We start from the raw sequence: 13,111 nt of genomic DNA, 5'->3' as shown, positions 1-13,111 counted from the left end.
CCAGTAGAGCTTTTAAGCCATATTAGATGATTACCTCCAGATTTTCTCTTTTCTTTTTTCCTTTAAAAGAAAACTAACTAGGAAAGCCAATGCAGAAAAATTAGCATTAATTCATTTTTAAGTTTGTAAGATCTAGGATGTTCAAACAACATAAACGTCACTATGTTGCATGGCAGTTATTTTTCTTGCTAATGTTATATGTAAACTTTACTAGCATATTGCCATTTTGTAGTCTGATCCCACACTTGTAGCCTTTGAAGTGAATAGCAGATCTCCTAGTACCAGGAGCAGGCTTAAAGTGCACAGGTTAGGTAATGTAGAAGCATTTATATATCAGAAACACCATAATTTGGAATGCTCCACCTTTTAAATACAACCTTAACTTTGATTTAAATGTAAACAGGCCCCGATTCAGAAAAATAAGCGTGTGATTGTGATTAACTTGTGCATGTGCTTAATGATATGTTTAAGTGTTTTGCTGAATCTGAACTTTAATTTTATATTTTTTTCACTGGCTGACTGTTCAGAAGTAGTAGACAAATACAATGTGTTGGCATAATCAGTGATGTTAGTACAAAAGAGGGATGTTTTAACTGCTGAATTGTGTAATAATTTACAGAAGTTGTTAATTTCAGTCTTATCCAAATGCATGCGGAAAAATATCCAAAGTTTTTCCAAAAGAAAAAGATCCAAAGTGGTTAGGAAAATATTTTTATTTCAGTAATTTCTGAGGGAAATGAAAACACCAGAGTTAAAATAAATAAATAAAAATGACTTGTCAGTGTCTTAGACTTGGATTTAAGTCGTGTGTTGAAATGAAAGGTTTTCATTGAGCCCAAAGACAAAAATACCCTAAAAGCATCTAAAATTGACATGACACAGAGAGTTGCTTGGTACTAAATTGTTCTGTCCTTGGATATATGAGTAAATCAAATTCAAAGGGAGCCTTGCATTTGGATCTGACAGCAAAATTTGGTTGTAAATTCATGCAGGGTATAACTCTCTTCTTTGATGAAAGAACGGTTTTGGCTTTAGCTGCTGTATTTGTACCAGTCACTTAAACTGTATATGCAGCATGTTTAAAATCTACATTTTATTCCCTATTATTTTTAAACAATAAAAATAAGGACTTATTTTGTCCCAGTTTTTAGGGACTTTTTGTAGTACGTTGAACCAAACTTTCAGGTATCATGTGAATGACTTCCCCATACTCTGAAATGAATATATGCCTTTCCCATGCCACAAACTATATCAATTGACTAAACTGAACTAAATGATTCAGTAATTCAATTGAATTATACTACCTATTAAAAACTGTCCATAAGGTACTTTTCAATGTAATTCTTCGAAGATTATGTGGTCTGGTAGTATTATTTCTCAGTGATTCTACTTTTATCTTCTATCCCGCGACAAGATTTTCTGCATATGTACAGCACCCAGCATGGGGTGGACAATAAATGGGAAGTAGTCCATGTTCACCAGGCTTAGCTTCTGATGGGTTGCCACTGCTTTGTTTTCCTGCCCCTTCACAGTACAGCTGCTTGAAGCTCCCATTGGCTGCGGATTGCTGTTCCCAGCCAATGGGAGCTGTGTGAAGCGGCGTCCCGGATTGCACTCCTTCCAATTACTCCCATTGACTAGAATCATGATCCTTGGCCAATAGGAGTGGCAATCACAGGTAATGGCAATGGCGGTTGTGGCCCTCCAGGGGGTAATACTGGTGAACTGCCTCTAGCCCATGGGCCAGTTATTGATCTTTGCTGGTATAGCACAATGGGGTCCTGGTCTATTACTGGGGACCTTCGGTACTATCATATTAATTAATATACACGTATGGGATATATATTTTGATACACCCAAAGTTAAGGGGTGTTAAAGTTCAGGAGTTTGGTTTTGGTAAATTTGGGTATTAAATAAAATATATTCATGATGTAAGCACTATGTGTAGGACATTGTAACCTGTATTTCAGTTTTGCTCATATTTTCTTGTTCTCTTTGTGCTGAAGGTGTTGTCTATGACAGTTTAATGCTGAAGCACCAGTGCATGTGTGGTAACTATGCCAACCATCCTGAGCATGCTGGAAGAATACAAAGCATCTGGTCAAGGCTGCAGGAAACTGGGTTGCTAAACAAGTGTGAGGTAATAACAAATAAAGACCAGGTAGTTGCACATTGCAAATTAATAAATCATTAGGTTGTGTCACTTCTGTAAAAATAGAACACATTGTCTCTAGAATAATTTGTTGACATTACTAAAATATTGCACATTCTGTTGCCTCCTTTCCACTGATAAAATGGGGTCGACACGCTGACATGATTTTATCCATGTGTAGTTGTGTAAATTTCTTCCGCTTTTAGAATCATAATATCAAACCCAGTAGTTAGTTAGTGAATGATCAAAATGGAGTTGCAATCTTTACAATAGTATCATAGTTTTCTTCTTCAGGCAGCAAACAATTTTGCTTTTGTAACAGCATGAAAGCACCCCCATTGCCATGTTTCAGCATATAAAACTTGTTTTCATAAGCTTTTTTCCTTGTCCCAGTAGTAAGATGGACATTAGGTCAGAAAATCAAGACACGCAAACCTCAATTCTCTAGACAATATCAGGGCATGTTTGGCATTTAATATATTTATATTTTAATTTCCTTTACATTTACAACATTGTTCAATATAAGGGAAGTTAAGCTCTGTAATAGATTGTGGAACTCTTATCAATGGAGGTTTTTAAGAGTAGGTTGAATAAACATTTGTCAGGGGTGATCTAGTTTTATTTGGTTCTGTTTCCACACAGGGTATTGGACTAGATGACATTCTGTGACTGTGTATTAGAGCATAATAAGTTAGTTAAACATGGACTGAAAATAGCCTCCATTCATCATTTTGCAAACCTTGGAAACATGCACAAAGGAGTCGGCTATACAATATATTTAATGCCTCATGAGAGGTCCTGAACATACTTGCATCCTCCTCAATTTCCTGGGAGTTGAGGATACTGCTTCATAGGAGCAAATCCTGGAAGAGATCAGTGACCACTACTCCCATTAGTAAAGTTAGTGGGTGCTTAATGTTTTGCAGGATCAAGTTATTTCCTCTGCTCTCATATTCTGGTTTTCACATGACATTGTGTTGTTTACTAATACTTTTGCAAGTCTACATGAACTAGCACTTTTGGTTACTTCAGAAATTTTCTGCTCTGTAGGGTTCTTAATACATAGAACTATAATGTAACAAGCATTGTAAATGGATTTGTACACACAATACCCTAACAGGCAATGCTCTAATAGGCTTTTTTCATTTGCTTTTTTTTTATTACTGTTTTAGTAGGCTGTGACTCAACAAGGTGCTTAAGCAAACGTGTGACTTCTAGCACGAGTTATTCCATTGATTGTAATGGGTCATGAACACATGCTTAAGGAATAAGTTAACGTTAAGTGCTTTGGTAATTTTGGAGCCCAGTTACTTTGCTGACTCAAGATCATAATAAACAAAAAAGAACATGAGTAAGATGCATTATGTATTTTAGTTACATATTCTCTGCAGTAAAAAAGTTGGCATTACAGTAATGCTGGCATTATAGAAAAAAGCTGGCATAATCAGAAAATTGTGTCAAATCTTTGAAAGGCAGCACCTATAATATGGTGCAGATTGATTCTTAGGTACATATTTCATATGCTTATGATACATTATAATTCACAAGTCTAGTAGTTTTCTGGAACCCATGAAGTTCCAACAGCATATCTCATTACAAAAGCATATCTTAGAGTTTGCTTTTACTCTTCATTTTACCTAAGCTGACACCCTGAATCCATATACTCCTACTCTTTGGGAAAATTTGGGTTTGGAAAGAAACTTTATAAGGGTCCCTATCCATATATGTGATAAGCCAATCCAAACCATAGATGTGAAAACCTCCAAAACATTGGGAAATTTGGGAAAATGTACAGAAACCACCACTGGCATGTTAACAGGTTACATGAAACAGAAACAAATAGTGTGTAAAAAAAGATCAGAATAAAGCCTTATTGTTTATATACATTATCAGAGCAGTGGCCATAATAGTTGCCTGGTCATAGGTGGTCTGCATGGTCTCCTTTTGTCTGAATACACTCTTATGTAAATCATTAAGGACCAGATTCAGATCCTGTTAGTCTGATCTTGTAGCACTTTACTTCCCAAGTCACCCCAATAACTAATAGAGTAAACAAGAATGATATATTTGGAACTCCAAATATTTTATAGGTCTGAATATAATTAAAGGTGAATATTATGTTTTACTATGTGTAATATTAGGCCAAAATGACCTTTTCTATATTAAATATTGAAGATTTACCCCTACAATTAACTTATTTTACAAATGAAAATGTAGCCTTTTAGATCTTGCAGGATTCTGTAAGTTTGCAGGAATATTGAGGAAAAAGCACTTTAACTCTAGCCACTAATTTGGTCCGCCTATGTGTTTGAAAGAAAGCCTTTTATGAAGTTTACTAATGTTTCACAAGTGGCATTTCATAGCTTGTCATATATGTGTGTTTAATTATTTGAAAGAAAATGGCTTCTTTTGTTGAAATTATTCAGAAATTGCTGTTTTAATGGTTCTAGGGTAAAAATAGTCTTTTTATCCAATAAAGTGAAATCTGACGGGGTTCAAATTTGAGATGCTTTGATAGGGAGATATAAGGAAGTGCACTTAGCAAGTGTTTGTCTTAACTTTTTCTCTGGCTAACAAGAGGAGTTCATATGACAGTCCAGTATTTTTTTTACCCTTTATGAACTCTAATGCCCAGTTGCAGCAGAGCATCTTAATCACATACTTAACATTAAGCATATGCTTAAGTCTAGCCTTATTTAACAAAGCATTTGCAGCAGTAGACAGGCTAGCCTGAGATATTTTAGCTGACCATTCTTTTTATTTAATGAAGCAGATTTTTTTTCACTCATTACACTTTGCTTTTACTCCAAAATGGCTGGATCATTTTCCCATAAACTTAAAGAAAAGTAATAATTCTCATTCACCCCATGACCAACCTATGAACATTTTAGTTTGAATGGTCTGCTTTAGAAAGTTATTAATGACTGAAAATGAGGGTAAAGTGGGATAATTTATATAGCATTTACTATCTTGGGGACTTTGATTTGTGTGTAAAACATTAACATAATATTTTCATTTAAGTCGAGCTCTTAGCATGTGCATTTATTGATGTACCTACCTAGCATCTGACAAAAGTCTATGAGCATAGATAACCAATTAAGTACCATATGATGAAACAGAACAGAGCATCTGAAAGGTGGAGAGTATCACCTAGCTGCTAGATTCAACTTTGTAATGTATCCTGAGGAAGGGGAGTTTTGATAAGTGGCCCTACAGATCTTACTCTACAGCTGTGAGTGAAAGTTTCCTATCAACATCCAATAATTGTTGATAGTAAAAGATGCCAATGGGAGACCAACTGAATTCATCTTTCTCCCTTTGGAGATCTTAAAAGAGAAGACTTCGGGAGGTGGAATGAAGAGGAAGAAGTTGTCTGCCAGCAACCACCATCTCTTGGAACACTGAGATCTTCCAACACCATTGGGTCTCTGTCATTCTGATCATAAAAGATATCCTGATCAGTCCAGGGTCCAGGCCAGAGAGAGGGACTCAGATGACATCACTACCTCCACTGGCTTTGGTTTAATCCTGAACCACCTCTGGGATGTGAAACTTTGTCATCATCCCATTTATTATGTCTTTTTTCTTCCCCACTGAGAACCTAGGCACCCGTATATTCACACACTACATACTACTATAAGGGTATTCGTGCAGAATATGCTCCGTGAGGCATCATTTGAAAACTAACACCACACTGGACAGTAATATCATTGTAAAATTAATATTACCACATCATATGTAAAGTTATGAATTGTCTCTGGGTGATGTTACTAGAACATGTTTAAAACCAGATGGGCTGGCCTAGATAAAAGTAATGAACAGGTTTGTCATAAACAAAGTAATGTGAATTCATCTCAGTCATATATTAGTATTAAACAATGCAGTCAATCTAAATGAACAGGAGTTATCCTGAGACTGAACTCATGAGATAGAGAATGAACAAGGCTTCTGCAACCTAATCAGACATGGGAGATTGACTCACCAGAAGGCTTTCTTGACTTTTATGACAAAGTCAATTCCTTTTGAATGTTAGGGTGAAAGAGACTTCATCTTTATCTGACACTTGAGGAGACAAAGAAACTTTGCACTTTATGCTCGCTGTGCTGGGTTCTGACCAGAGGGTCTGGTCAGCCATGTTAAGTTCATTTGTTAACCCATTCTAGCATCAACCCTTCTATTTAGTATCACTTAATTAATGTCTTTTTGTTAATAAACTTGTTTTATTTTTACTATAATCCAGTTCAGTGCCGTGTTTGAACTGAAGGGATTGTTCACTCCAGTTACAGTGATAAACTGTTGTCTCTTTAAAAGGACCAATGAACCTTGTTACTTCTGTGAGTGTTCCAGGAGAGGGTTGAAGACTTTCAGGCAGACATTTCTGGAGTGTATTAGTATCATCCTACAAGTAATCACCTAAGATGCTAGAGACCAGGGTGGAGCTATTGTATTATAGGCCTGTTAACCAATTAAAAGAGATTTTTACATACCTATAGGGTAGGCAGTGACACAACCTCTCACTGAGTTGCACCTCTAAACTCCAACTTCTCTTCTCTTCTCTTCTCTCTAATAAGAGTCTGAGTCAGTTGGCCAAGACTATATATTGAAAGCCTGCAATCAAAGAGGCAATTAAAATCATCATTCTCTAAGCAGCTTGATGTTGATACAAATTTGGTAGTTGTCAGAGTGGCTAATACAATTGTTCGCTGTGCATGTGTTTATTCCAGCAGTGAGATTGCAAGGGAAAGTCAACACGGGAGACAGAAGCTGCATTTAAACACAGGAGACAGAAGCTTTCCCCTTTTATGTGTATTTGTCCTGTTTTGTCTTCTAGGAAATAGGATTTGATTTTAATAACTCCAGCCCATCTCAACTAACGTTTCCTTTTTTTCCCTCAAAGGACAATGACTACCATCTAAGACCTTGGCTGTCTGACTAGGATTCTTTTCCTTCATTCTACAGCTAAAGGGAACAAGGGATGTTAAAATGAAAGCCTTACTTAATATTCCATATTTTTAAATGCTTTACCTGGTTTTCCTTCATTTTAGTATTTTTAATAAAAAGTTTAAAAGGTTTTTAATAGTATTTTTACCAAGGTGCTAAGCAGGATACCAACTTTTCATGCCAAACTCCAAGCCTTGTTCAAAACTGTTTAATGTTGGGCAGTGACGGGGTCATGTTAGCATCTTTAACATTTTGTCCCCATATATTCCATTAAAAGTCATATCATCAGGGCAGTGCATAATTCTGCTGTCTCAGAATTGAGATTCAGCAAATATCAGTTTGGTTCCTGCTTCCCACTTGTTCCAAGGTGGGGAATAAGTTGTTCCAACTCTTTTGCTGGTAGAGAAGAGTACAGGCAGTCCCCGGGTTATGTACAAGATAGGGACTATAGGTTTGTTCTTAAGTTGAATTTGTATGTAAGTCGGAACTGGCTCTAGATTCAGCCGCTGCTGAAACTGATCAGCGGCTGACTACAGGAAGCCCTAGGCAGAGTTGCTGTGCCCCCGGCTTCCTGGAATCAGCCGCTGATCAGTTTCAACAGCGGCTGAATCTGGACTCCTGGGACAGAACAGCTGGGGCACTGCCGGGTAGGTCCCTGCAGGACTAACCCGGCAGTACCCCAGCTGCTCTACCCCAGGCGTCCCGCAACAAAAGCCTGGTCTGCTGGGGGAAGGGGGGCGCACTAGCTGCGCCCTCTCCCCCCCCAGCAGACCAGGGAGACCAGAGCAAAGCCGCGGAGCACATCAGGGAGACAGGAGCAAAGCCGTAGAGGCGGGGGACCCCGCCGCCTGTGTGGCTTTGCTCCGGGGCAAAGGAGCAAAGCCGCACGGGCAGCGGGGTCCCGCCGCCTGTGCGGCTTTGCTCGGGTCTCCCTGCTGTGCTAGGGAGTCCCCCCCAGCACACCAGGGAGACCTGGAGCAGCTTTTCTCGCCCCGGAGGATGCGGTGGCGGGACAGCTGCGCTCTGGGCGGTCCTGCCGCCCGCGAGCTCTGGGGCGAGAAAAGCCCCGTTCGTAAGTGTGGATCCGACATAAGTTGGATCCGCGTAAGTCGGGGACTGCCTGTATATTCCCAATTGCATGGGCTTAGCTGCACTGCCTGGAGCATGCTGAGTGGGGGTGGGGAAGAGGGTAGAGACAAGGCTCAGGCTATTTTCCCGCTTGCATGAGATGGGGAGTAGTGACTCAGAAATAAGCGGTGCATACCTCTTGTGTTTGGAGAGGCTTGGCATGAGTCTTGAATCATCCCTAGAAGTGGGGTGGAGGTGGCTACTGGTCCGGACCATTGCTGTGCTCTCCACTCTGGCTTTAGGTCCTGCCCTCACTCTGCCTTGATGACCCACTCCCACTCTTCCCCTTCCTATAAGTCTGCTCACCCATTCTTCTTCTCCACTGATGCACCCTAGACACTCCTCTCAGCCCCTTCCTTTGAAGTCCCCCACCTGATGCTTGCTCATTTCTGCCCCCGGCTCTGCTGCCTTAAGGGTGAAGGGGGAGAGGTGTAAGCAGCAGGGAGGAGAGTCTAAAAGGAAGAGGCAGAGCATGGGGCAAGAAGAGGCATAGCAAGGGCAGAGCCTTGGGGGAAAGAGGCACACCATGGGTGGGGTCATGGGGGAAGAAACCAAGTAGGATCAGGGCCTTCGGGCAGAGCTATGGTCTGGGTGCTGATACTTCCCTCACTTCTTGGGAGACTCCAGCAGCAGTGTTTCAAAACTGTCAGGACTTGATATCTCCAAAGGAAGGTTTGTCACAACCAGTATTTCTTGTCCTATTTTGGGAGGCTTAGCCTCCTGACACCTCTTATATCCTGCTGCCACCGACCTGGTACTAGCTGCTCTCTCAGTTCACAGTGCGATCTGCCATGGTCTCACAGAGCAGATAACATTGTGAACTTTTATGCCTTCTACTGCTGCCTTATTATATGGGTGTGTTGGCCAGTTCAGGAGATTTAACTTTCCATTGAGAAGAAAGAGTTTAGTTAAAGGAGCTAGATTCTTTTTATTGAACTTTGAAAAAAAAAGATTCCTTCTTCTTAGAAGATTTTAACTCTAAAGAAAACACAAAACCCAGGAAAACTAAGGCATGTAGACGGCAGCAAGAATATGCCTTTGTGTGCCTGTGTTTTAAAGAGAAAGATACACATATGAGAGAGACCTGATGTACTAAATGGGTAACAGGTCCCTTTTGTGTATTAAGTTATTGGGAGAATTTAACCACTCTTAGGGTATGTCTAAACTACATGCCTCCGTCGACGGAGCCATCGGTAAAGGGAAATGAAACCGCAATTTAAATAATCGTGGCTTCATTTAAATTTAAATGGCTGCCGCGCTGAGCCGACAAACAGCTAATCAGCTGTTTGTCGGCTCAGCGCGCTAGTCTGGACGCTCCCCTGCCGACATGAAAGCCCTTTATCAACCTCCCCGGTAAACCTCATCCTATGAGGCATAACGGGGAGGTCGATAAAGGGCTTTCAGGTCGGCGCGGGAGCGTTCAGACTAGTGCACTGAGCCGGCAAACAGCTGATCAGCTGTTTGTCGGCTCAGCACGGCAGCCATTTAAATTTAAATGAAGCCACGATTATTTAAATCACGGCTTCATTTCCCTTTGCTGATCAGCCTAATCTACATGGCTCCATGGAGCTATGTAGTATAGACACACCCTTAGAGATCTCAGGAAAATGGAAAATAACTAGGAAGACCTTTTGTTTGCAAATTAGAGAGACTAATGGATTTTAGCTGTAATAATTAAAAAGCTTATATTGAGAGACTTCAATGATACATATTGTTTAATCCCTGTTATCAGTTATATTTAGTTTAATACAGTGGAGACAATGAAGGCCTCTCCAGCCAATTACATTTCCCATTACCCAGTTTCAATATTTTACTCTTCTGACATATGAATGCCTCCAAGCTGATGTCATTGAGAGAACCACCCATGGTAGTGAAGCAGAATACTGTGTTCAGAGAGGAGAAGTTTGCCCTTAAAGAAGATCTATGAGGCCTTTCAGTTCTCCATAATACCAAACCAATGTAATCCATTGGTTTTACTACATTACTGTATTTCTAATTCCTTAACAAAAGGTTATCATGATTTTGTGCCTTTTATTATAGTTTACCAAAGGCTTAGATAACTCAGAACTAATCAGGACATTGGCCATTTTTCAGACCTTGAACATATTCAGACTTCTCCATTTATGCCCCCCAACAAATAAATATGTATTGTGTATACCTAAAAATACAGGAAAGCCTATATTATGTGAGCTGATGTCTTGTGGCTCATGAGGGCTGAAAACAGGAACTTTGCACCACTGGAAAAACTGAAACTCCAAATTTTACAATGGGGTTACAGTATTTACTTATATTATCCTAGTAGATCTTGATGTACTAGATCTGAAAATTCTGACATGTTCTGAACGGAGTCCTGAGTAGCTGTAGTTTTCGTACTACAGAAATTGGCTTTACAGGCAAAAGGTTATGACAATTAAAAGCAATTAAAAAATCTTAACCCACTGAAATATTTCTGAAATGTTTTTTGTATAAACTGTGGGCTTGTTTACATGAATATTAAGTTAGCAACAACTTGGGGCATAAATCTACCTTGCACTAACCTTGTGTACACTAACTATGTGTAATTGCTGATGCTCACTCATAGTTCTTCAGTTTGCTATGGTCTAGTCCCATTCCAAAGTGGAGTAGATCAAAGTGCACTAAGGAACTGTTAGTGTGTGATAGCAGTACTCAGATGAGCACTTCTTGCAGGCAGATTGATGTGGATGGCTTTCTACCTGCACTTACTCTGCAAACCAAATGTTCATGCAGACAAGCCCTTCATGGCCTGGTCTACACTAGACCAGGAAGATCAGCTTAAGGTATGCAACTCCAGCTAGGAAAAATGCATAGCTGGAGTCAGATGACCTTAAGCCAAGCCTTTGCAGTGTCCACACTGCGGGATGCCAATGGAAACAAATGCTCCCATCAGTTTCTCTTACTCCTCACAAAAGGTGGAATACCAGATGCTGGCGAGAGCTGCCCTCAGTGTTCAGTTTAGAGGGTTTATACTATACTAGACCCGCTAAATCGAATGCCAGGACATCGACCTCTGGAGCGTTGATCTTCTAGTAAGTATAGTTGTGCCCTCTGTGATCAAAGTGTATGAACAAGTAGTGTAAAGGGTATACGGGCACTTATTTGAGATGGCCTGCATATTGAACTTGGGCCTTTGCCACTTGTAGCTAATGCAGCCGTTCCAAACTCATTTGACACTACATCTGTTTATTTATCTGATTAGAAAAATATTTCAGCTGACCTAAGAACTATCCCTCCCTCCCTATCTCTGTAGAGAATTGTGTACATATGTTGTGAAGCAATTAATAGAAATATATAATTTTTTTTAGAGAGACTGGATGAATGAACAAATGTTACCAGTCACCTCACTTTTGAAGAAAAATATTATTATCTTGATGCCATTAAGAAACATAATGTGCTGAGTTTGACTGTGGAACTGTCAAAAGGATGTGAATGTGCTGCTACAAAGTCTCATGAGAGACTGGGAGAGGCCTGGAGAACTTGGAGATAAAAAGAACTTAAGTCATTTGGTCCATGGATTGGTCCCTAAAAATTATTTTCCATTGCTGTGTCCAATCTAGTGCTAAATTAGGCACCATTTCCCTTGGGAGACTATTCCCCAGGATCTAATTGTTAAGGATTTTTTTTCTAATTATTCAGAAAAAATTGCCTCTACTGAATTTAGTATAAATTATGCCCAATCTGGTTGGACCATCCTAGACGACTGTTTTTCTTGAAACACGCACTCGTCACATGTATATAATTATTGCATTTGTGCTCCTTATGTGTGTTTTATAGACTATTGAATGTTAGAAAGATGGAATTTATCCAAAAGAAGCTACCCAAAACTCGGAAGTGCTGGTTTATATTTTGGAAAATTGAAATAGCATGTGGGTTACACGTGTGTTGTCCCTCAGTAAATTTTATATTTCTTTCCTTATATACAGACCATATTTGATGGGTGTAGATCCCTGGCCTGAGGTATGACCGTTTGCAGCAGCTGAGGGTTTGACCCATGCTGTTTCTAATTGTCAACACTGCAAATAAAACCTAGGAAGTATTCTTTCTGTTTCTACAGTAATACAGATATTGTTCTGCTGATTATGCATGAACCCAAATAAAATCCATTTCACTCTGCTGTAGCTGTATGGTCTGTGTGCAATACTGACAGGAGTAGAAAGTAGTAAATGCTTGTTTATGTCACTGTAGTAAGCAAATGTGATTAAATACACAGAGGGAGCACATCTGTTGAGTAAGCACGTGTTATTTTTACAGTTTTTTTAACTGACTGAACTTTAATGGAGCCAGAAGAATAGTCCTTGAAGTTTAACAATGCTGTATGGGAAGGGTAAAGGCTGGGGGAGTATTTAAAGGGCCAAAGCCAGTTATAATAGGCCAGGAAGCAATAAAAAAATAAAAAAAGAGACAGCAAATGAATACAAGTCTGGCAGAATGAAACTATGGAACAACCCTAAATAAAAAAAAAAGTACTTTTAGCTTACTTAAAATGTATTACTTTTATTTTTTCTTTCCTGGAAGAATAAATTGATACAGTGGTAAGTAATAGTGGCACTCGTAAAACACACTGATTTTTATTTTAAAAACTCATCAGTGACTTACTGGTGCGAATAAACTTTTCTTTAATACAGAGGTATTCAAAATGGATTGGTTACTATAGAAAACACATCTATGTTTGTTTTCTAACTCTTACTGGCTTACAAGAAAGTGAGAGAGAGACTTCTTTTTTTTTCTGTTATGTGAAATATTGTATCTTGCTAACTTAACCCATAGCATTTGTGATAAACCACATGCATTTGTTTTTCATCTAGTATACGTTAATAAACAAATCACTGTCACATTCCTGCATGATGCAATTTCAGTCCATTATTAATCATA

General features: G+C 39.2%; 1 protein-coding gene across 1 annotated transcript in view; it reads left to right on the top strand.

Moving 5' to 3' along the window:
• LOC149525420 (histone deacetylase 9) overlaps positions 1 to 13,111 on the top strand; it is a 408,190-nt gene that overhangs the window by 387,788 nt on the left and 7,291 nt on the right. The window contains exon 16 of the mRNA XM_075922253.2: positions 2,007 to 2,140. Coding sequence (XP_075778368.2) covers positions 2,007 to 2,140 — 134 coding nt within the window. The remainder of the gene's footprint in view (positions 1 to 2,006; positions 2,141 to 13,111) is intronic.

This window comes from Pelodiscus sinensis, chromosome 2, assembly GCF_052426305.1.
Source record: "Pelodiscus sinensis isolate ZL-2025 chromosome 2, ASM5242630v1, whole genome shotgun sequence".
NCBI classification, from domain to species: Eukaryota; Metazoa; Chordata; order Testudines; family Trionychidae; genus Pelodiscus; species Pelodiscus sinensis.
This window is presented reverse-complemented; position numbering and strand designations above follow the sequence as displayed.